Source organism: Prionailurus bengalensis, chromosome A1 (assembly GCF_016509475.1).
Source record: "Prionailurus bengalensis isolate Pbe53 chromosome A1, Fcat_Pben_1.1_paternal_pri, whole genome shotgun sequence".
NCBI classification, from domain to species: Eukaryota; Metazoa; Chordata; class Mammalia; order Carnivora; family Felidae; genus Prionailurus; species Prionailurus bengalensis.
The window spans coordinates 169,328,886-169,352,463 of record NC_057343.1 but is presented as its reverse complement, the minus strand read 5'-3'; the positions used below and the strand labels follow the sequence as shown (position 1 = coordinate 169,352,463).

The following is a 23,578-nucleotide window of genomic DNA, read 5'->3' as shown; positions in this document are numbered from 1 at the left end:
AAGAAACTGAGCAACCCTGAGTGAAATAAGCCCTTCCTTAAAAACACTGTAAGTGTGTCTTTGTTTCTAAAGATATTGCTGATTTAGTAGACTCGGGTAGTCATTTACTACTGGGGTCACTTTTCTTTCTTAAACTTATAATTCATTCAAATGATTATTACCAAATGGTTATTACTCAGACAACCAAACTCTTTTCCACCTGGCTTTTGCCCAGAATCCATAAGGCTTTTCTTCTCTGGTGAATCTTGCTAAACTGGAACACATGGCAATATTTTGCCCTTTGGTTATAATGTTCAGTTAGAACCCAACCTAAGCAGATTGCTTTATGCTGGCTTTATTTTGCATTCAGAAGATGAGGGCACTCTACAGGCCCACTGACCACTCTGGCTGTAAGAGATGAAAAAAATAATTAAAGGTTAGCATTCCTCCTGAAAAATTCCCTAGGAAGTAGATTGACTATGCCCTTGATCCTTGTTATTCTTTTTTCCTGGAGATAGAAAGAAGGCTTTGAATTGGTTCTGAGGTCTTGAGTGAGATTAGATAGTCATGCCAATAATTTCCCCACCTTAGTTTTCCAGTCCATTCCAGAATCGAAGTGCTGCTGTTGCTTTCTTTGAAAATCCTGTCCTTCACTTCATGAAGCCGTTTGTCTCATTCTTAGACTCTTGGAACAAATAAGACCAACAATTCACATTTTCTTGGCATTAGAAGGATTTGTTTTTCAATACTGGGCCAACAAGCCATTAACGTGCACCAAAACAGTACTTTGTTCATTTTTATTTTTGGAACTTCTGTTGTGTGCCAGGTCCTGTGCCCAGCACTGAGGATACAGTTGTGAATGGGATAGATGGGGAGACCATCACATAGTGAACAAGGAGAGAGGACGGTGGGATGAAAGGAGATATAAGAGACAGGAAGGAGGCAGATCATGTATGGCTTTGTAGGTTATAGAAGGAGTTTGGATCTCATTCTTAGAGTAATTGGTACCAGTGGAAGATTTTGAATAGCAGACTGACATCTGATTTTTAAAATCACTTTTTGTTTTGAAAGATCACTGTGGCTTGATGGGTGGAAAACAGATAGGTGGAATCAAGGGCAGGCAGAAAGAGGTCCAGTGTGCAGGATATTGAAAATGTGCAGGAGAAGGCTGGCACATCGTGGACCATGGTGGTCTATTGTGGCAGTAGAGGTGGCAAAGAGATAACCCTGAAGTGTACCCAAGATCATCTTAAATACTAATATTTGAAAGTTGTAGTTAGCTATGGTTTTTAGATTTAGTAATAGGATTGTTTCTGTCTTGTCATTTGCAATGACATGGATGCAGCTAGAGAGTATTATACTAAAGTCAGTCAGAGAAAGACAAATACCATATGATTTCACTCATATGCGGAATTAAAGAAACAAATAATCAGGGGCCACTGGGTGGCTCAGTCTGTTAAGCCTCCGACTTCAGCTTAGGTCATGATCTCACTGTTCCTGAGTTCGAGCTCCCTGTCTGACTCTGTGCTGATAGCTTAGAGCCTGGACCCTGCTTTGGATTCTGTGTCTCCCTGTCTCTCTGCCCCCCCTCTTCTCATGCTCTCTGTTTCTGTCTGTCTGTCTCTTTTTTATCTGATCATTTGTTTATTTTATCTTTATTTAAAAAAAATTTTTTTTTAAATTTTTTTTCAACGTTTATTTATTTGGGACAGAGAGAGACAGAGCATGAACGGGGGAGGGGCAGAGAGAGAGGGAGACACAGAATCGGAAACAGGCTCCAGGCTCTGAGCCATCAGCCCAGAGCCCGACGCGGGGCTCGAACTCACGGACCGCGAGATCATGACCTGGCTGAAGTCGGACGCTTAACCGACTGCGCCACCCAGGCGCCCCCCAAAAAATTTTTTTAATGTTTATTTTTGAGAGAGAGAGAGAGAGAGAGAGAGAGAGAGAGAGAGAGAAACCAAGAAACAGACTCTTAACTAAAGACAACAAAATGATAGTTACCAGAGGAGAAGGAGATGGTTAAATAGGTGTGCACTTGTCATAATGAGCATCAGGTGTTGTATGTAAGTGTCGAACCACTAAATTGTACACCTGAAACTAATATTACATTGTATGTAAACTAACTGGAATTTAAATAAAAATTTTTTTTAAGACTGCAAAAATAGGGCTATTTCTGGATGGATTTTATAAGAATCAAGGAAACTTGTTAAAAGTGTGTATTTCTGGGTCCTGGATTAGTAGTTTTGGGGTGAAGTTTAGGAAAAACATTGAAGTTTTCTGAGCAAGGTCAAGAAATAATTTTATATTATTTAGTGCATTCATGTACTATTTAGTACACTCGTATGTTCTATAATGCCAGCAGCATAAACGTATCGAAAGGTTGCTCTACCTTTTTAGAGTCACTACAAATTCCTTTCATTCCCAGATATGCTAACAATCATTCCCCAAAGTTAATCTTTCAGCTCAGATTACAAAAATCCCTTTCATTGAATCTATCTTATTCTGATAAAGATAGATCTCTCCTCCCAAGTTCCAAGAAAACTTTTAAGTGTTAAAATAAGAATAAATTGCATCTAAAAATAAGGTAAAACCAGAGAGACAAACCATGAGAGACTCTTAAGTACATCGAACAAACTGAGGGTTGCTTGTGGGGTGTTAGGTAGGGAGATGGGCTAAATGGGTTATAGGCATTAGGGAGAGCACCCAGGATGAGCACTGGGTGTTATATGTAAGTGATGAATCACTAAATTCGATTCCTGAAGTCATTATTACACTATATGTTACCCTGTCACTCTGCTTATTTGGGGCTGAAGGGAAGGCCTTGACTTAGCTCTTGCATTTGAGTGAGATTAGCACCATGAAATGAATCACAGACACTCCTTACCACCAATGCTTTTTCTTGTTGTAACACTAAATGGATCTGCATCCTCTTTATGCAGATGTAGAAGTGTAGCTTGGCTTTTAGAATGCCAGTTTAGGGATAGGGTTCTAGTTTGTATAAGGTAAAGAGCATGGGTCTCAAAACCTAAAAGACTAAAGTGTAAGCCCCACTTTGCCACCTTCTAGCTGTGTAATTTTGAGGAAGTCAATTTCTAATAGGCTTATGTTAGGGGCCTATGAAATGGAAATTATGATGCTTCTTAAAGCTCTTATGAAGATCCCAGATGATGCATAGAGAAGACTTAGTTTGGCATACGGTAATGCCTTAGTAAATATGGCCATTTATTATTATTTTTTTTTTAATTTTTTTTTTCAACGTTTATTTATTTTTGGGACAGAGAGAGACAGAGCATGAACGGGGGAGGGGCAGAGAGAGAGGGAGACACAGAATCGGAAACAGGCTCCAGGCTCTGAGCCATCAGCCCAGAGCCCGACGCGGGGCTCGAACTCACGGACCACGAGATCGTGACCTGGCTGAAGTCGGACGCTTAACCGACTGCGCCACCCAGGCGCCCCATGGCCATTTATTATTATTTAGCTGTTTTATTACCTACTCCCTCTTCAACTCTTTGGCTGCTAGTACCCCTAATCTTGGTTTAGTGTGAGCTGTGTCAAGAGATGAAAACACAATCCAAAAGCACACTTATAAACATTTACTCACCAAGCAAAATTGGTGACCCTGTACTGTCCATCTTCTGCTCTTTCTATTCCAGACAAGAGTTTTTCAGTCATATATGGCCATTTCTGCCACAGTGGCTATTACACTTCCCCTGTATTAGATTTTTCTAGGCCAATTCTTTCTTTTTTTTTATTTTTTAATGTTTTAAGTATTTATTTTTGAGTGAGAGATACAGAGTGTGAGTGTGGGAGGGGCAGAGAGAGAAGGAGACACAGAATCCGAAGCAGGCTCCAGGCTCTGAGCTATCAGCACAGAGCCCGACGTGGGGCTGGAATTCACCAGCTGTAAGATCATGACCTGAGCCGAATTTGGACACTTAACTGACTGAGCCACCCAGGTGCCCCATAAGCCCATTATTTCTACCTCCTGAAGATGTTTCTCTCTTGTCTCCACAATTAGATCTCAGAAGAAATATATCTGATTGAGTGTAGTTCCCAAGAGCTTATGAGAACCAACATCTTTTTCCTTTGTCCCTTTGTACCCTGCATTTCTGGTTTTCATTTACTTCTAGGTTAGCCACTGGAGAAGGCCCTCTTACGATTCACAAACTAAGGGACACCTGGGTGGCTCATTAGGTTAAGCATCTGCCTCTTGATTTCAGCTTGTGAGTTTGAGCCCCTTATTGGGCTCTGAGGGGAGAGTGTGGAGCCTGCTTGGGATTCTCTCTCTCTCTCTCTCTCTCTCTCTCTCTCTCTCTCTGGTCCTCCCCCGCTTGTGCTCGCTCTCAAAATAAATAACTTTAAATAAAGATTCACAGATTGAAGCTCTACTAGAATCTTTGTGCATGTTTGTATTATTCAGGCTTTTCATGGTTCTCTCAACGCTGAAGACATATACTCCTTGCCATCATTGCTTTTTCTCATTGTAACACTAAATGGACCTGCATCCTCTTTATGCAGATATAAAAGTGTAGCCTGGCTTTTAGAATGCCAGTTTAGGGATATGGTCCTTCTCTACCTCTGCCATGTGAAGAGATAATGCTATTGAATCTGAGGTTCATCTTCCTCTTCCTCTCCATCACAGCTTTGACTCAAAGATTAAAATCTGCTTTGTAAGCTGATCTCATTCTTCCCTTATTTTTTGTTGCTTCTTTCCAAAACCTGAGCTACATTTCTGTTTGCATGGTAATTCCTATGTGCTGCCTGGTTTCCCACAGTCTTTGAGTTAGTGTGATCCTTCAAGGCCAACGATTCCAGGTTGGAGCTTTTTATCATTACTGCATTAATAATAGAAAGGAAAGAACCATACAATCCTCTCAATAGATGCAGAAAAAGCATTTGACAAAATACAGAATCCATTTTTGTAAAATCCCTCAACACAGTAGGGATAGATGGAATATACCTCAACATCATAAAGGCCATATATGGAAGACCCACAGCTAATATCATCCTCAATGGGGAAAACCTGAGAGCTTTTCCCCTAAGGTCAGGAACATGACACGGATGTCCACTCTCACCACTGTTGTTCAACATCATACTGGAAGTTCCAGCCTCAGCACTCAGACAACAAAAAGAAATATAAGACGTCCAAATTAGCAAGGAAGAAGTCAAACTTTCACTCTTCACAGATGACATGATACTCTACGTGGAAAACCCAAAGACTCCACCAAAAAATTGCTAGACTGATAACATGAATTCAGCAAATTCACAGGATGTAAAATCAACATACAGAAATCTGTGGCATTTCTATACACCAAGAATGAAGCACCAGAAAGAGTGATCAAGGAATCGATTCCATTTACAGTTGCACCAAAATCATAAGATACTTAGGAATAAACCTCACCAAAAAGGTAAAAGATCTGTACTCTGGAAACCACAGTATGTAATTTTTTTAAACAAATGGTGGTAGGACAGTTGGATATTTATATGCAAGAAAGTGAATATTTACCTTACTTGGCGCTGTTCACAAAAATTAACTCCTAGAGCACAATAGACCTAAAGGTTAGAGCTAAGACCACTATTAAGAAAATGAAAAGACCAGGCATAGAATGGAAGGAAATATTTATGAAACAAATATCTGATAAGGGACTTGTGTCTGGAGTATATAAAGCGCTTTTAAACTTAGTAAGACAACAAACCAGTTTTTAAAATGTGTAAAAAATGAAACTTACATGACTCAGCAACTCTACTTCTAGATATTTATCCAAGAGAAATGAAAATATATGTCCATACAAAGTATTATATGTGAATGATCACAGCATGATTATTTATCAAAGCCCAAACTGGAGACAATTCAAATATTTATTATCTGGTGAATAGATAGGTAGTAGAGCTATACAGTGGAGTTCTGCTCAGCAATAAAATGAGCCAACGACTGATCCATGTAGCAAGGGTGAACCTCCAAAACATTATGCTAGTGAAAGAAGATAGAAACCAAAGACTACTTATGGTGTAATTGTTTATATGGAATTTCTAGAAGAGGCAAACTATAGAGATAGAAAGCAAGACCAATGGGTGCTTAAGGGTGGGAGCTGTGATTGCCTGCATATGGGCAAAAAGGATGAAGGGCATGTTGGGGATGGTGCAGTGGAGGCACTTTAAAAGGATTGTGGTGGGGCATCTGGGTGGCCAGTGGGTTAAACATCCCACTCTTGGTTTTGGCTCAGGTCATGACCTCGCGATTTTGGGAATTTAAGCCCCACGTGGGGCTCTGTGCTGGCAGCAGAAGCCTGCTTAGATTCTCTCGCTCTCTCCCCCTCTTTCTGCCCCTCCCCCACTTGCACCATCTCTCTTTCAAAATAAATAAACTTAAAAAAATTTTTTTTAACTGCATTGTGGTGATGGTTGCACAACTGTATAAGCTTACTAAGACTCAATAAACTATATCATAAAATGAGTGAATTTTACGGGGCGCCTGGGTGGCGCAGTCGGTTAAGCGTCCGACTTCAGCCAGGTCACGATCTCGCAGTCCGTGAGTTCGAGCCCCGCGTCGGGCTCTGGGCTGATGGCTCAGAGCCTGGAGCCTGTTTCCGATTCTGTGTCTCCCTGGCTCTCTGCCCCTCCCCCGTTCATGCTCTGTCTCTCTCTGTCCCAAAAATAAATAAACATTGAAAAAAAAAATTAAAAAAAAATGAGTGAATTTTATGGTATATAAACTATACCCCAATAAATCTGTTTAAATAATTCTCCATAACACTTGGTTTATGAGATAACTACCCAGTGTTTGCTCCCCTCTCCCCAAGAAGATGTCATAGCTCCTTGTCCCTTCAGTAGTATTTCTCAAGCTTTAAGGTACATGAGAATCACCTGGGGGGGGGAGGGGAATGCTATTTAGCTGGCTCAGTTGGTAAAGCATGAGACTCTTGATCTTGAGATTGTGATTTTGAGCCCCACATTGGGTGTACAGATTATTTAAATAAATAGTAAAACAAACAAATAAACAAGGAATCACCTGGAGATCTTACTAAACTGTAGATTAGGATTCAGTAGGTCTGTGATGGGGTCTGAGATTTTGCATTTTTAACAACCTCCAAGTTGATGCCAGTGCTGTTGGCCACATTTTGAATGAAAGGCTTTTGAACTTGTTCAAAACTCAGGCTGCATGTTAGACTCTCTCTGGGTTGGGGGGGGGGTAGCTTTTAGAATAAAATTAAGGCATATCTCCACCAGAAATTAAATCAGGAAACTCTTCAGGTAATTCTGATGTGCAGTCAGGCTGAGAACCTTAACAAAATGGGATTCTTTTTACCATAATGGTTCAATAATAAGCTTCTACCAATGTCTCCCTCACTCTCGTCCCACAGTTTAGCCCAAAACTTAGAGCCCCCAAATTATGATCAGAATGTCTTGGAATAAGTAGGAGGGTAAGCCAGCAGGCTTTGACTACACTTTTTTTTTTGAATTATTTTCTTACACATGTCAACCCCTTAGTCCTGGCTAAGAACTAGAATACAGAAGAAAGGGGAGCCTGGGATGATTATGATGATAATAGCTAAAATGTGTTAAGCAATTACAACGAACCATGTCCTGTTCAAAACATTTTATATGCATTTATCTAGCCTCATATTTTACCCTGTGAGCTAGGTACTGTTATTTTCTCTGTGTTATAGAAGGAACAAAGTATAGAGACATGAAATGACTTGCTTAAAATCACACAGCTAATAAGTGGTCCACCTGGGATTTGAAAAGAGTTAGGCAGACTACTGGGTCCCAGAGAAGCTGATACTCACCAGTACCTGCTGCTTGCAGTCTATACTTATTTCTGCCTGAAACAAGTGAGATATTTAACCGCAAATTTCTAACATATCTTCTATTCTTTGGAATGGAGCCAGACCCTGCCCGAATCTTCAAGGCCCTTTGATTAGTCTCCTAAAACATACCCAAGCGTAGTTAAGAGTGTTTCTATATCCCAAGGACTTACTCTGGTCTTGCTTGACTTATAGGACTCTGTTGGTGCTGGAGGCTCCTCTGAGTTCTCTTGTTCTGATTGCTTGAGCTGAACGAGGAAGACCCGCAAACCAAATTTTTAATACTCTTTTTTCTTCTCTCTGCAAGATTTAACACCTTGGACCTGAGCTTTCTTGTGTCCTTAATCCTTATCTGAGTTCCTCTCCCCTCCTTGAAGATGGCGGTAGGAAAGGCTAGATGTTAGAGTGAGATTGGGCAAGGTATTTAACCACCTAACCATATGTATTTAACCTCTGTTAACCCCTGCCCTCTTTTTAAAAAAATAGAAATTGGTTTCCATTGAGGCTTCAGGCGATTTTAGTGCTTGAAACATTCTTTGTTAACATAATGTTTTTTAGAAAGCTGAGTGTCAGGAAGGCCCATTTTTAATTTATCAATGGCACCCTTAGCCTTAATATGCTAAAGCATACTTTACTTTTGAGTGCAGAATTAATCTTTTATCAGATGTACCATGGATGCTGTTGGTTTCATTATTTTAGGAAAATGTTCTTGTGATTGTTTTAGAATTAATGCTACCCACATACCTTTATTTTCCAATATCTATTCAGAATAGATAAGGGAGATACAAAGTGTCACCCATATTAAAGCTAATGCAAAAGAGATTTGTCACTGCTGTTTGAAAAACTAACAAAGGTGTTTAACTTGTTGATCTCATCTTGACTGTGAAGAAAATGAAACTGAAATTAAGCCTATGGTAGAGAATATTTGGACCTTCTTTTATAAACTACCACTTTGTGGAACAGTGAAGAGAATTTTTGCACAATTACAAGAGGATAATTTTATACACTGAAATTTTCTGGAGGTGGGGGAAGACAAAAAAGGAATTTCACTTTGCCCTTTGTTTAAAGCAGGGCCAGGTGGAAATGTCAAAAGTTGTCAAGGTAACTTCTTGGCAGCACTTGGGCCTCAAGCTTTTACATGCCTAGGAGTCACTCAGGGGCTTATTAAAAATAGGGATTCTTGGGCCTCACCCTTTTGGCTCTGAATATTTAATGAACTCCTCAGGGAATTCTAATATGTATTACATTAGTCAGGGTTTTCTTGAGAAACAGAATCCGTATGAGAGAGAGAGAAAGAGAGAGAGAGAGAGAGAGAGAGAGAGAGAAAATGTGTGTGTGTGTGTGTGTGTGTGTGTGTGTGTGTGTGTGTGTGTTTCTATAAAGAGATTATTGTAAGGAATTGGCTTACACATTTATGGAAGCCAAGAAGTTCTAAAACCTGAGGTCGCAATCTGGAGACACAGAAAAGCTGATGATATGGTTCTAATCTGAGTCCAAAGGCATAAGAACCAGTAGAGCCAACAGTGTAAGTTCTAGTCCAAGTTTGAATCTGAAGGTAGGAGACTGATGTCTCAGCTTGAAGATGGCCAGGTAGAGAGAGAAAGAGCGAGAGCGAGAACAAAAGAGCTAGAGTGAGAGAGAGTGAGCCAAGTCTCCCTTACTCAGCTTTTTTGTTACATTCAGAACTCCATTGGGTTAGATGAGGCCCACTCACATTGGGGAGGAGAGTCTGCTTTACTCAGTACACCATCTCAAATGTTAATCTCATCACAAATATCCTCACAGACATACCCAGAACACTGTTTAACCAAATATTTCGGTGCCCCATTGTATAGCCATGTTGACACATAAAATTAATCATCACACCACCCTAATTTAAAGAATTTGAAGCAGCGAGGGGCAAAGTCAGATTCCTTGAAACACTTGAAGGTAGAAACCTTATAAAGAGACCATTGTTGTCTTTTAGGAACCAGTTATATAATTTCCATGATAAAAAATGTTCAGACCAGGCAAATCCATAGAGGTGGAAAGTTGCCAAGAATTGAGGGCAACTCTTTTGGGGGTGATAAGCATGTTCTAGGGTTAGATGGGTGCACAATTGTGAATATGCTAAAAACCACTGAACGGTACCCTTTGAAAGGGTGAATGTTATAGTGTGTGGATTATATGTCAATAGAAAATATGTATATTGAGAGAGATTGTTAGGAAGAAGTGGTGATGGAGAGTGTTGACATCTTGGGTGCCTGGCTGGTTCAGTCAGAAGAGCATGTGCCTCTTGATCTTGGGATTGTGAGTTCAGGCCCCATGTTGGGTGTAGAGATTACTTGAAAAAGAAATAAAGTTAAAAAAACCCACAGGAGATATTGCTGCATGTTTGTAAACAGATTAAAATGAGCCAACGGAAAGGGAAATATTAATGACACAAGGTAGGGCAGAGGGAATTTGCAGGAGCCAAATCCTTAAACTCGCTGGGATGCCACCTTGAATAACCTTATTCGTGTCCCTTCCCTAGGTAACAGATCAGTCAGTGAAAGCATTTGCTGAGCACTGTCCTGAACTTCAGTACGTTGGCTTCATGGGTTGTTCGGTTACTTCTAAAGGAGTCATTCACCTAACCAAGGTAGGTTCTGTGGCTGCATCTCCTTAGCGTTTCTATCATTCATATCAGCACCCTAGCATTGGTAAATGTATTTGAGTGAGGAACAGTCAGATCATTACAGAAGTGTACTAGGATTGGGGTGCTTGGGTGGCTCAGTTGGTTAAGCATCAGACTTCGACTCAGATCATGATCTTGCGGCTCCTGAGTTTGAGCCCCGCATCAGGCTCTGTTCTGACAGGTCGGAACCTAGAACCTGCTTCACATTCTGTGTCTCCCTCTCTCTGCCCCTCCCCTGCTCATACTCTGTGTGTCTCTCTCTCAAAAGTAAACAAACATTAAAAAAAATAAAAGTGTACTAGGATTTGGTAGTTGAGATCAGTTTAAAGCAACAATACAAAATCTGTCCTTTCTTAAATGGAACATTCATTTAAACAAGAAAGCTTACTTTCTTGCTTTTTCATTGCCAATGACTATGAGATAAATATATGCATTAAAGAAACTGATCTATCTAACAAAAATTATTTAAATGTTAATTTATTGCATTTGGCTTTTAGGAAGTACATATGTCTCATGCATATGATTAAGCTGAAAATGTAAGGTGAAAAGAGAGGTGAATTTATGTCAAAAATTAACCTTCTAGGAGAGTTCACTTTTATACCAAATATATAAAATATCATATTTTGGCAATGATGAAAATGCCAGTTCCTTTGTAATCTCTCACTTATGTGTCATCTTTACTCCAGAGCTTTAAAATAATTAGGAGCTAATTCTTACATGTGTGTAATGAAGAATGGATGACTATAAAATTTACCTGTGTATTATCTGAAATTTGTCATTGGATAGATTTCAACTGCATCATATTATACTTAGGATAATGGGTATGAGTCCTTGCCTTTCCCACTTTGTAGTTGAGTAACCTTTTCATTCACCTTTCCTTCATTTCACTACTCTTAGGAAACTGTTGTGTTAGCAGCACAATGTTGAAATAAACCGATTGAGATACCAGGTTTCTTAGGGCTTGGTCTCTTCAGGTCTCTTTAAGCTTACAGTTTAGTGGGAAATAATCTTTTTCTTTTCTTTCTAGGAAGAGAGCAAATGATAATGAGTTACGTGGGACTCTCCAATAAAGGCACAGGGGATAGGTGCCTGGGCTCTGTTGTTTGCTTGAGTTTGAATCTTGTCTCTGGCACTTATTAGCTGAGTAGACAAATATTTTTCAGGGTATTAATTGAAATAATACATGCAAGGTGCTTGCCTCAGTGTCAAAATTGCAGTAAATGCTAAGCTAATGTTACTCCTAGTATTAAAATGGATTTTGTTATATCTAAGTTGCTTGAAAATCAGAGCAAACTTTGAGAGAAGAATAGCAAATCACTGTTTTGGTCTGGTGTGTCTGAAACAGATCCTGTGATTGTCCTGTGTCTTAAATGACTGATAACTGACCAACTTTAATTGTTTTTTGAGGATCAGAGACTAAAGCTGGTGGAGAGGAAAAACACATCATTCACAATTATTGTTCTATCAGAATATCTTAGTGTAACCAAGACCATACATGACCATAATTTTTATTCATTTCCTATAACCTTGGCCTGGAACATCTTGGTGGATGAATGTTTTTCTAGTCACATCCAATGTTGTTTATAGTGTAGAGTAGAAATGCCTTTGGATGAACAGATTGTGCACAACAAGTGTTATAATGACCATATGTGGGATTTTTATGATCGCTAGAAATTGTACTCATTAAAGACAAAACAAGACTTATTAGATCAGTAAGTGCTTCCCTGAGCATTTTGAGATGGCCAAAAATTATGGTACACTGGTACTTAAAAGATCAGAATTACTCTCAGTGACAAAATAGCAGCTATAGCAAATAGCAAATGTCTGCGTTGGAAGGCTGAATTTGCTGAGAATGTTCTTCTGAAGATTATAGGCCAGAATTGGTGGTTTGGACTGTCAGTAGTTCGGATCTACTGGATTAATATCAAAGCCAGTCCACAGACTTTTGAGGATCATTCTTTGTTGGTCAATAAAGTCTTTTGCTCTGATGAGAAGACTGGTTGGTGGTATAATATTGCTTATTTTCCTGGATTCAAATAAAGGCAAGATAGAATTTTAAGCATGCATAACTTCTCTAAAGCTATTTTAATTGTTTTTATCTCTTGAATACTAAGGGTAGAAATCATGTTTTAGGGGCACCTGGGTGGCTCAGTTGGTTGAGCGTCTGACTTCCGCTCAGGTCATGATCTCACAGCTCGTGAGTTTGAGCCCCACATGGGACTCTGTGCTGACAGCTCGGAGCCTGGAGCCTGCTTCAGATTCTGTGTCTCCCTCTCTTTCTGCCCCTAACCCACTCACATCCTGTCTCTGTCTCTCTCAAAAATAAACAAACATTAAAAAATTTAAAAAACAACTCAGGTTTTAATAAAATAAAAGCTTTTGGGTTAAAATATTTGCATTCTGACAGTTTTCATACTCAGATATTGCACAAAATGTAATTTACATTCACAAAATGTTTATAAATATATAAATGCTCCGAGGAAGTTGTGTTACCCTTCTTATCATCGTGGTATATAATTTTTAAATTAATGATTTAAGAGATGTGAGATGCAGAGTGTTGAGAGCTATTGGTGTAAATATGTTTAAGTTTATATGGTTTAGAAATTCTTTCCAATATATTACTTTTCTAAGTCTCTGGCTCTCAGTTTGCTAAAAGAGGCAAATGACATAAAACCTCCATGATTTAGTTTCCTGTCTATGAAGAGATATGTCTAAATTAGATGATCTATCTTTAGAGTTTTTTGTACCCAGAAGAACCTATGCATTTAAAAGTAATTGACCTATGGGGCACCTGGGTGGCTTAGTCGGTTAAGAGTCCTACTCGATTTCAGTCAGGTCTTGATCTCATGGTTCTTGAGATTGAGTCCTGTGTCAGGCACTGTGCTGGCAGTGCAGAGTCTGCTTGAGATTCTCTCTCCCTCTCTCTCTGCTCCCCCCTCTCCTGTGCACATGCTTGTTCTCTCTCTCTTAAAAAAATAAATTTAAAAACAGAATCATTAACCTAGAAGGGACTATGAGGGGGGTTTCCCTGAAACTAAGAAACCAAATTAATAATTTAGAAAGGAAAATTGGGGATTTGTTACACCAAGGGCAAGAAGACAGAAGATTTGGAATAGGTGGAAAAATATTGATATCCTATTACTATGGTTCATTGGGCTCAATTTTACTTTGATGCTCTCAGCCTTGACTAGACTGTTACTCATTTTGCAATATTTATTGATGAAATACCCTTAGTCTTCAGATAAATTCTGCTAATATCAAATAATCTTAGAGTAGGAGGTCTTCCTTCTAGGCTCCTATGACTGCAAATTAGAGTCCAGAAATAGCTAAGACTGAATGCAGCCAAGTTGAGAAGATAAAGTCAGGTTCACTAGGCTGTGTTTGGAAACATTGAGACCCATATTTAAGAAGCAATAATAAGAACTTTTGAGGTCTCCATTTAACAGTTGAGAATCTTAGTGACGTGTTGTATGTGACAGAATTGAGTCTTCTCCAACACAGGTATGTTTGTTCTTTCACTGCAATGTATCTGTTTATAAATATAAAATATTTCTATATTGTTTTCCCTCCTACTCTTCAAAAACAGATATAGCAAATGCAAATATGTAATTAACCCCTAGCGTCTAGATGGTGGTGCCTAAATATCATTTGCAAATGAATGAACTAATAGAAACATGTCAAAAGGACCCAAAGTAAACATGAAATGGTTCCCAGTGGCCTAAGTTGGCTTACTTTGAATATCAAAAAGGAAAATGGCTGCAATGGGTTAAAGCAAACCAAATGTACAAAAATCTTGAATTCATAATGATATATAAAAAACAGAATAAAATGATTTATTTTTCTAGCTAAGATGGAGCAATAGGGACCAGATTTACTCTTTTCCTTGAAATATCCCCCAAACCAGGCAAAATATATGTAACAGTAGTCTTCAAGACACTGGCTGTCAGAAAACTAAGGACAGTGATCCCTGAGATATGAGAAGCAAGAGGAGTCCTATGATTGCTTCCATCTAATGCATTGAAAGAATTTCCAGCACATAGCACAGGGTGGGCATGGGCGGGGGGGGGGGGGGTAACCCAGGCAAAACTCAGGAGACACTCTTGAGTTAAGACAGAACAGGAAGTCCAGGGAGACCAAGGCAGCCAGAGTTCAGAGGACAGACCACCAGAGTGGAGAGAACCCCATAGAGAACTCATAGGGAATCCCAGAGGTCTGTAGATGATCTCTTTTGCGCACCCAATCCTAAATAACCCATGAGTACAGAAGAAATCAAAAGAGAAATTAGCAAGTATTTTTAACTGAATGAGAATGAAAACACAACACTGATGATTTAGTGTTATCCTGCTAAATTACCCTTTAGGTAAAATTAAATAGCACTAAACACCTATATAAGAAAAAAAAGAACATCTGAATTTGGTGACTTTCTACGTTATAAACTTTTACCTTATGAAACTTAAAGAAGAAGAGCAAATTAAACTCAAAGTAAGCAGAGGAAAGGAAATAGTAAAGATCAAAGTGGAAGTCAATGAAATGGAAAACAAAAATAAAAGAAAAATCATTGAAATTAAAAACTGGTTCTATGATAAAATAGATCAAATTGATAAATCTCTACTTAAACTGATTAAGAAAAGGAGAGACAGAGAGACAAAGACAAGACACAACTTGCCAATATCATGTCATAACTACAGATTCTACAGATGTTAAAAGGATAACAAGGGAATTTTGTATGTGTTTATGCCTATAAATTTAATAAATTAATGAAATGAAAAATTCATTTGAAAGACAGATTACCAAAGCACACTCAAGAAGTACATAATCTGAATATCTCTGTATCTGTTAAAGAAATTGCATTTGTAGTTAAGAACCTTCCCTCCAATTATACTCCAGGCCCAAATTGCTTTACTGGTGAATTCTACCAAATATTTGTTATATTTAAAAACTTTGAGGCACTTAGCTGGCTCAGTTGGTGGAGCCTGCATCTGTTGATCTCCGGGTCATGAGTTCACACCTCATGTTGGGTGTAGAACTTAAAAAATAAATAAACAATCTAACTAAAAAACTTTATCAGTAAGAGATACACATGAGTATTTACTGGTAACACAGTGTTTAGGCATTTGGTTTGAAGTATTTCAAAGAAGATAAAAAGAAGAAAACGTGGATTGGCCGATGAAAAATGGCAAACTATAGATAATTGAGCTAGATTATAGGACATGGAGGTTTATTACCTTATCCTCATTACTGTTGTTTGAATTTGAAAATTTCCATAATAATAAAAAAGCTTTTAAGAGGTCAAAAATTTAAAAATGTTTATATTAATGTCACATGATAAAATCACACCATTCAGTATCATACTTTTTAAGAATGCATACGAACATGGGAAGTGTTCAAGATAATAATTAACAATAATTTATATTAGCATATAATATTAATTTAAAAATCAGTTGAACAGATAGATCTATGGAGTCTGAAATGTCAAAGTGGCAAGTTATTTTTACCTGTAGTTGGAGTACAAACTTCAGAAATGCTGTGGGTTCGTGAATTTAATGCTGCAGATCTGTTGTAAGTTTACATCAGATCAGCTAAAATGATTTTAATCTTTTATTAGATCTTACTTTAAATATCTACTAACGGCGGGCACCTGTGTAGCCCACCAAGTGTCGACTCTTGGTTTTGGCTCAGGTCGTGATCTCACGGTTCATGAATTTGAGCCCCATGTTGGGGCTCCATGCTGACAGCACAGAGCCTACTTGGGATTCTCTCTCCCTCTCTCTCTGACCCTCCCCTGTTTGGGTGCATGTGTGTACCCACGCTCTCTCTCAAATAAATAAACTTTAAAAAAAATTAAAAAATAAATTACTACTATGGAAGGTGGGAAGAATTTTTGACAAAAAGTTCACTTTTATTATATACCATGTAAAAAATTCATATTTGTCATAACTTAAAGGTAGATGTATTTTTTAGATTGCTGATATATTTTAAAGTTGTGTGTTGATATTATTTTAAAATATGAATATAGTAAGATTACTAAATATTATAAAGCTGTGAGTGTTAATTAGTTAATAATATAATTCTGATGCTACATTAGGTCTTATTGTTGCTTTAGTTATTCAGTTTATAAACATGACCTGAATTCTTGGGATATGTCAGGTATGGTTTTGGTTGAAGTTTTTAATGTTTGTTTCTGTTTTTAAACAGAATTTTTTGGGCAAGGTAACAGACAACTAAACAAAATGCCCAAACTTCTGATATTTTTTGGGACCATAATCACATTTAAAGAATTTTAAAAAAAACCACGTATTTTAAAAGTGCTTATGGTTGAAAGTATGAAATGTTTTCTAAAGAAAAACAAAATTGATTTTTTTCAGTCAATTTAACTTAAGTAACTGAAAGAATGTTCATTCATGCAACTAACTCAATTTTTGTCTTCCCTTTCTTGTGTATCCAGAGACTAGAAATGAAAGATGAACTTTCTTGCCTTTTAAATTTCCAAACAACTGATCAGTTTAGAGTACTTTATTCTACAGTTAGAATAAAATGTTTTGCTGCCTTAAGGATGATGTTGCTGTTTAGTTATAGATTATCATTTCATTTTTTTCTAAGTAATTATGGTAGTTGAGTGTTATTTTGAGATATGGAAAAATACGTGTTCTTAAATTCATTCAGCTCTAAAATATTTTGTAGTAAGTATGAGCCAGTGAGTATTATGAAGATGTGTTTGTTAGATGACCATGCTTTGGTTCTATTTAGCCTCCAGAGTTAGGAGTTGAGCCCAAAACCTGAATGTTGAAAATATTGGCGATGATTATCTAGATCTGGTGTGATCCATTAATTGATTTTTTTTTTTTTAGAAGTTTGCAATGGACAGCAAACCACTTATTGCTGTCATCAAAGCTGATGGTATGATGACTAACTGTATGACCTGGGGCAAATCACCTAATTTCTTTGCCTCAATTTCCTCATCTATAAAATAAGGATAATAATAGCGTCTACCTGCTGCTTGGGTTGTAGAGGAAGTGTGCTTGGGCTGTAACTAAAGTAGTCAAAAAATAAAATAAATAAAATAATGAGAAAAATATTCATCCTGGTGTCCAAAAGTTCCTGGTAACTCTTTAGTCCTAATCTACTCCTATTCTTTCATTAAAATAAAAATGTAAAATAAATTTTCATGAAAATAAATCTTATTTAAAATCTTTATGATCCTTTTATTTCTATCTCAGTGCCAATACTGAATCTTAAGATTAATAACCATATGTGTGCTCTTCATTGTTTTGTTTTGTTCTCTTCCTTTCCCTGCCAACACCCTTATGGGTAAGTTCATGCACTGAACAACTAAAATAGTATTTTTAATAAAATTATTAAAAAATTCTTACTGCAGCAGTACACTGAATCAGAATATACTCTTGTACCTTATTATTATTGCACAAATTAGTGACTTTGATTTTTACTTTGCTAAATTAGTGTAGGCAGTATCTACATAAGCTATGGCAATTTATCACATTTAGTTTTTTATTCTGTTAAATCAGTAACACCTGTCCAATGAGGTTACTCTTTTTATATTTTATAACCCTGTTGCTCACATTCTAGTTGTAATATATATTTGTTTGTGCTACCTTTTCATTACAACAACTACAGTGGCAGGATGTATCAGTGTGACACGAGTAAAATAAATAAATTCATCTTTCAAATGACTCCATTTGTGAAAGTCCTAACAAGTAAAATGAACAGATGAGTTTCTTTGTTATATCTATCCTTTGATAAAATGGTTGCTTCAGGCTTTAATATAAATATATAATATAAAGTGAAGAAAGTAGGCAATCTTTTTTGAAAGGGTCTTTCTTGGATCTTGGCTTTTATATTTTAAATATTGTTTTACATTGCTTAGATTATCCTCATTTTACCCCTTGACTTTTTATCACATACTTCTTATTCATAAATTGTGGTTTTGAGGCAGATATTCTTATATTCGTATGAAAAAGGGTTTCAACTTTATTTATCAGGTCTCTAACACATGAGGTCAGTCTTTATCTAAGAAAGATTAGGAGATGTTGCTTTCATGCTTTCTTAGACTTTCAAATTCGTTCACACTGTTTTGTGAGAGAAATTTTATTTAAGGAACAGTGTGAGTCTACTTCACTCAGTCTTGTGGTTTATACATAAATTGTAATATTAGACACGGATGGGGCCCCAACAGAACAGACTGCCGGAATTAGAGAAACCATATTTGGGGCCTAATGAGAATAAATTATAATGAAACTTAATGAGGAAATATATTACTGGGAAAAAATAAAGTAAGCAGATCTCATTTATTAATTTAAAATAAACATTTATTGAGAATTAGAGCTAAATAGAAACCAAATTTATTTAAGGGACATAGTCAATTATATAAAACCATTGACAGTTATATTCACTTAATAGCTTTGAATGATTATACAATATTTACCAGCATTTTATTTTTAATTAATTTAACTGTGTACTTAAGTACTAATTTCACTGCACCTGGGCAGATCTTGTTAGCCACAGGGAAGTGCCTATGTATGAATATATTATATTCATTCACACACATAGTTAAACATGGTACACACCCACACCATGCCAATCATTAATCATTACTCAGAAACCAAATAACCAGATTTTTCTTTACAATTTTGCTTAATATCGTATGATGTTTATAATGATGAAGGGGCTCCTGGATACTGAAAGGAAGATAAATTATGTTGTGCCTTTTTTATAGTTGCATTCTTGGACAATAGGGAATTCATTTCCATAGTAACTCTCTGTTAGTCAAAAGCTAATTTATTTATGTGACAGTAGAGGTATGTGTTCTGAAATTTTAGCTTGAATCCTCAGTATTTAACCAGAATTTGAGCCAACATATTTTTACTCATTATTTTCCATAATTCTTTTTGGAATAAAGTTTGGTTCTGAGCTGCTTCTTCTCCAGACACCGTGGCCCAATAATAGAGGCCAATCGAGTCCATTGACTAAAGGCAATTGAGCTTCTCACATGTTTGCTATCCAGCCCAGAGGTATCACAGGCATTTACACAAAAGCTGTTGATCACACTGTATTTACAAAACCTTTAGGAATATAGCTGCTTCCCCTCCTGTAGACTTCCCTGCAATTGAACGGTAGACTTCCCTTCAATTGATTGTATCCTAGTGGGATGATTGGCCATCAACATTTTTTTTTTTTCCCAAGAGAAAGCTTTCCACTGGAGCTTTCTCTTTTATATTCACTAGAGGAAATGCTTGGTTATTATGTTTGATCAGAGGTACTTTTTCAACATACAATTGGCTATCAATCTTGGATCTTTAAAAATGAAACAATACCCCCGTGCCTGAGAAGGCAGCACAAGTGATGACTTTTACAGATCTCATCTAGCTGGAAAAGAAAACAAAGTTGGTTAGCACTGCGTTTCTCAGGCAAGTTGCAGGAATACTCTGGCAGTTAGGCTTCTGGGCTGTTATAAAGAACTCCCATTAGATTGACTACTTTTTTCTTATTTTTGGAAACTGGATCTCCTAACCCTCTCCTTTCACTTTGTTCTCACCCCTAGGTCTGTTAGTCCTCAGATCCTTTTTTCTCTCTAAGCTATGTGCTTCTGCATCACAGAGGACTTCTCCAGGCTGCATTCAGTGGGAGGCAGCTAGGCCAAAGGAAGTGAGAAACTAGTGTATTTCTCTCCCTCCCTCTCTGTCTCAGGTAACATTACTGGAGACAGCTTTATTTCCTCCATGGTTCTAGCCCTGGACAGATCCCCTGCAGCTCCAGCTTGTATTGGATGGCCATAGCCCATGGATTCCAGTAACACTGACCCGTCCTTTTGTCCTTCCCTCCTTGGGTGCATGTTCTTCCTGCTGTTGCAAAATCTCTGGCTTACACTAGCCTCTCCAGTTTTTCTTCTCAGCCTCTGCTTCACCAGAATAACCAATTTCCTTAATGAAATTCCCTTCGTGTAATTTTAATAAATACTTACAGTGGTTTCTGTTTTCCTGTTTGACCCTAATGCATCCTTCTTTCTGCATCATTCCATGTTTCTTACATGAGACCCCCTTTAAGAGAGTAGAACCGATAATTATTTCCTCTCAGAGGATCTTGTAATGGTGGCGATCAAAGCACAAAGCAGAGAATTGCACATAATGTAAGATTTAAGTTATTCTTGACCCTTCCTAAAATTATCACTACCTGTACTTCTGCTCTGGATCTAGACAAGCTATAGCTAGAGAGATAGAGACAGCTAGCTATGTGACAGTTAAAAACAATGAAGCTACAAGGCCATGGTGAGTCCCCAAAATAGGATGATGGACTAGCTGCTTAATTCTCAAAAGATAGTTTGTATACATGCTCCTAGAAAGACAAAATTTAAATGTTTTCTCAGTGCTATAATCTATAATGTCCATTCATAGAGGAAAATTTGAAGAAAAGTATTTGACTAAATAAGAAGTTGTGAACTAGTTATCTGAGTTATTGGTTATTAGTCACTAGTTAATTTAAGTTACATCTTAGATGGTTTTGACTGATAATTTAAAAATAACATGCTATCATGTCCACTTCTGTTTATTTTTTCATTTTCAAAAATCTTGGTCATGCTTTTTTTATTGATATGAGAGGGCATAAGTGACTCAGAGTACATATTATTAAAGTAAACCATAATTTGATATTAAAGCTATACCTTAGATGTACACTGGCTATTTTATTTTAAATTCATCTCGCTTGAAGCCTTTTACTCATAGATGGACAAAATAGGTTGAGAGAGTAGCATTACAGATGGATAGTTCTTTGTATCAGAATGTGATACTTTAACATATAAGGCAAAGTTATAAAATTTTTGCAGCTTACTTTGGAAAAACTTATTTTCTATTTAATGATAATGTAATTTCATGATCTATATTATTTAATTACCATTTTTTTAAAGTTTATTTATTTATTTTGAGACAGAGTGTGTGTGTGAATGGCGCAGATACAGAAGGAGGTACAGAGGTACAGAGGGAGAGAGAATCTCAAGCAGTCTCCGCACTTCAAGTGCAGAGCCTGGTGCGGGGCTCGAACCCATGAACCGTGAAATCATGACCTGAGCCAAAATAAAGAGTCGGAAGCCACCGACTGAGCCATCCAGGAGTCCCATGATTACCGTTTCTTACTGATAACCGATATACTGCCTGTAGCATAGATATTAACTTTGATTTTTAGATCATTCACTTTTAGCTCTTGAGTGCCATTAGCAGAGTGAGGAACTAAAGTTTACCAATTTCAAATTTAAATATATTTTAACCAAATGCTGTTGCTTCTCAAAATGGTTATTATAGAACAAAGGTAAAACAATTGAAATCTGATTTAGTGTTTGGAGAGTTCCTGACTTGGATTTTGAGTACACATCTTTACATGCCCTTTAAAAAGTTTGAGTCTTCTAAGATTTTTCTCATGTGGAAAGTGTTCATTCTTTCATTATCATAGGTGATTGGGGCACTTGGATAGTACCATGAACAATTAAATCAAATACATTGCCAGAAATGAAGACTGTGGAAGAAATAGCATTTTTTCCCAACTTACATCTTGATTTCTTTTCGGATGGATTCAGTGACTCCTTTCTCACTAGTAGTGGTGATCCAATTGACTAATTGTAAGTTTGTTAGTATCAGATATGTCTTCCAACTAGAAGGAATATTTGGGGGTTTATTTGGGTACTGTAAGGGGGAATGTAGAAAGAAGTATGACATATATGTTTTGGAATGTTTCTTCTCATAAAAATGGCTTTGAGATTGAGAGGAGAGAATGCTGCTGATGGATGCCTAGGTGAGCTGTTTTCTTCCTTGGTGACTCAGGGTGCTCCAGACTTATAGGGCAAACCTCAGAGAGAAGCTGCATGTACCTATTGACAGAGGCCCCATGCTGTTCCGCCATGTGTGTTAGGAAGTCTTTTTCTGGTGGCATGGAAGGCCGAACACTGGTCGGTGGCCCCGCTGGTGGTTATTCTGGGCACCAGCGTTTTTTTAGTTCACACTCCCTGAAACAGTACCTGGTCACAGAATAGGAAGAATCATTTCTGAAATTAAGATTTAAGCACTTTTCCCTCTGAGCTGTGGCTTTAGGCTGAGGCCCAGAAATGAGAGTGTAAGGCTATGAGATTTTCGATGTGAAGGTGACTCCCAGTTGCATATTCTAAATTGGGAAGAAAGAAAAAAACAGACATTTTATTTTACAGAGTAGGTACAACATTTCGGTAACATTTCTGGAATGCCAAAAAAATATATATGTCAGAATACTTTTTTAAGTTAAAAAGCATTAATGGCATCCTTTTGTTTTTCAGCTGCATACATTTAAAAATAAAGACTGGAATGATAAGACTTTTGCCTGAGTAGCATGTGATCAAGAGGTCAACGTACAGGTCGCTTGGCTTGGATATGACAAGCTTTTGTCCTGGGCTAAGTTTCATTTATTTTCCTACTTTAAAAAATTAGGTCATGAAACTTTTATTTGGAAGGTACCTCCCAAACTTCTGACACACTGAAGTGTGGTATATGATGCCAGTCACTGAGATAGGTTCCAAATTCCATGGACTGTCTTTTGTTTTTATAATAGATCTCGGACCTTGTTGCAAAGAAATGAAGGACAAGTACCCAACCAGTCCAGTTAGATGAAATAATCTCTCCTTGTTTGCATTCACATTTGACTTAATTTGCCCTTAGTTTATTTAAGCTTTGATTTTTTTTTCCTATGTGAGTGAAACAGTGTGAACATTTTATTTTTTTAATTGAGGAGAAGTTCTGTTTCTTAGCTCCTGCTGGGTAAAAAAGTGACAGGGCTGCTTAGTGCTGCTAACTTTAAGTGCTGTTTGTAGTTTGTTATGAGCTCCAGAAATCTTATGTGGAGAAAAGAAAGGGATCTGGTGGAAAGAAAAGTCCTAGAAAAAAGTCAATTAGAGACTGCTGCCTGCCAGAGTACAAGATGAGGAACAGAGCATCCATTCTGAATTGGTACACCAAGACGCAGAAATCCAATTAACAAATTCACATTTCTGCAGCAGAAGACAGTGATTACAATTTTGGTGAATTCTTCAGAATTCCTGCCACACACATCAAAATGCTGACAATTTACAGAGGCTTGAAAAAAAGAAAAACTGTTCTTCACTTTAAAA

The 23,578-nt window shown here is 37.4% G+C and overlaps 1 protein-coding gene across 1 annotated transcript in view; it reads left to right on the top strand.

Moving 5' to 3' along the window:
- Positions 1-23,578, top strand: part of FBXL17 (F-box and leucine rich repeat protein 17) — a 501,049-nt gene that overhangs the window by 145,963 nt on the left and 331,508 nt on the right. The window contains 1 exon segment of the mRNA XM_043595100.1: positions 10,300-10,407. Within this exon segment, the coding sequence (XP_043451035.1) occupies positions 10,300-10,407 (108 nt within the window).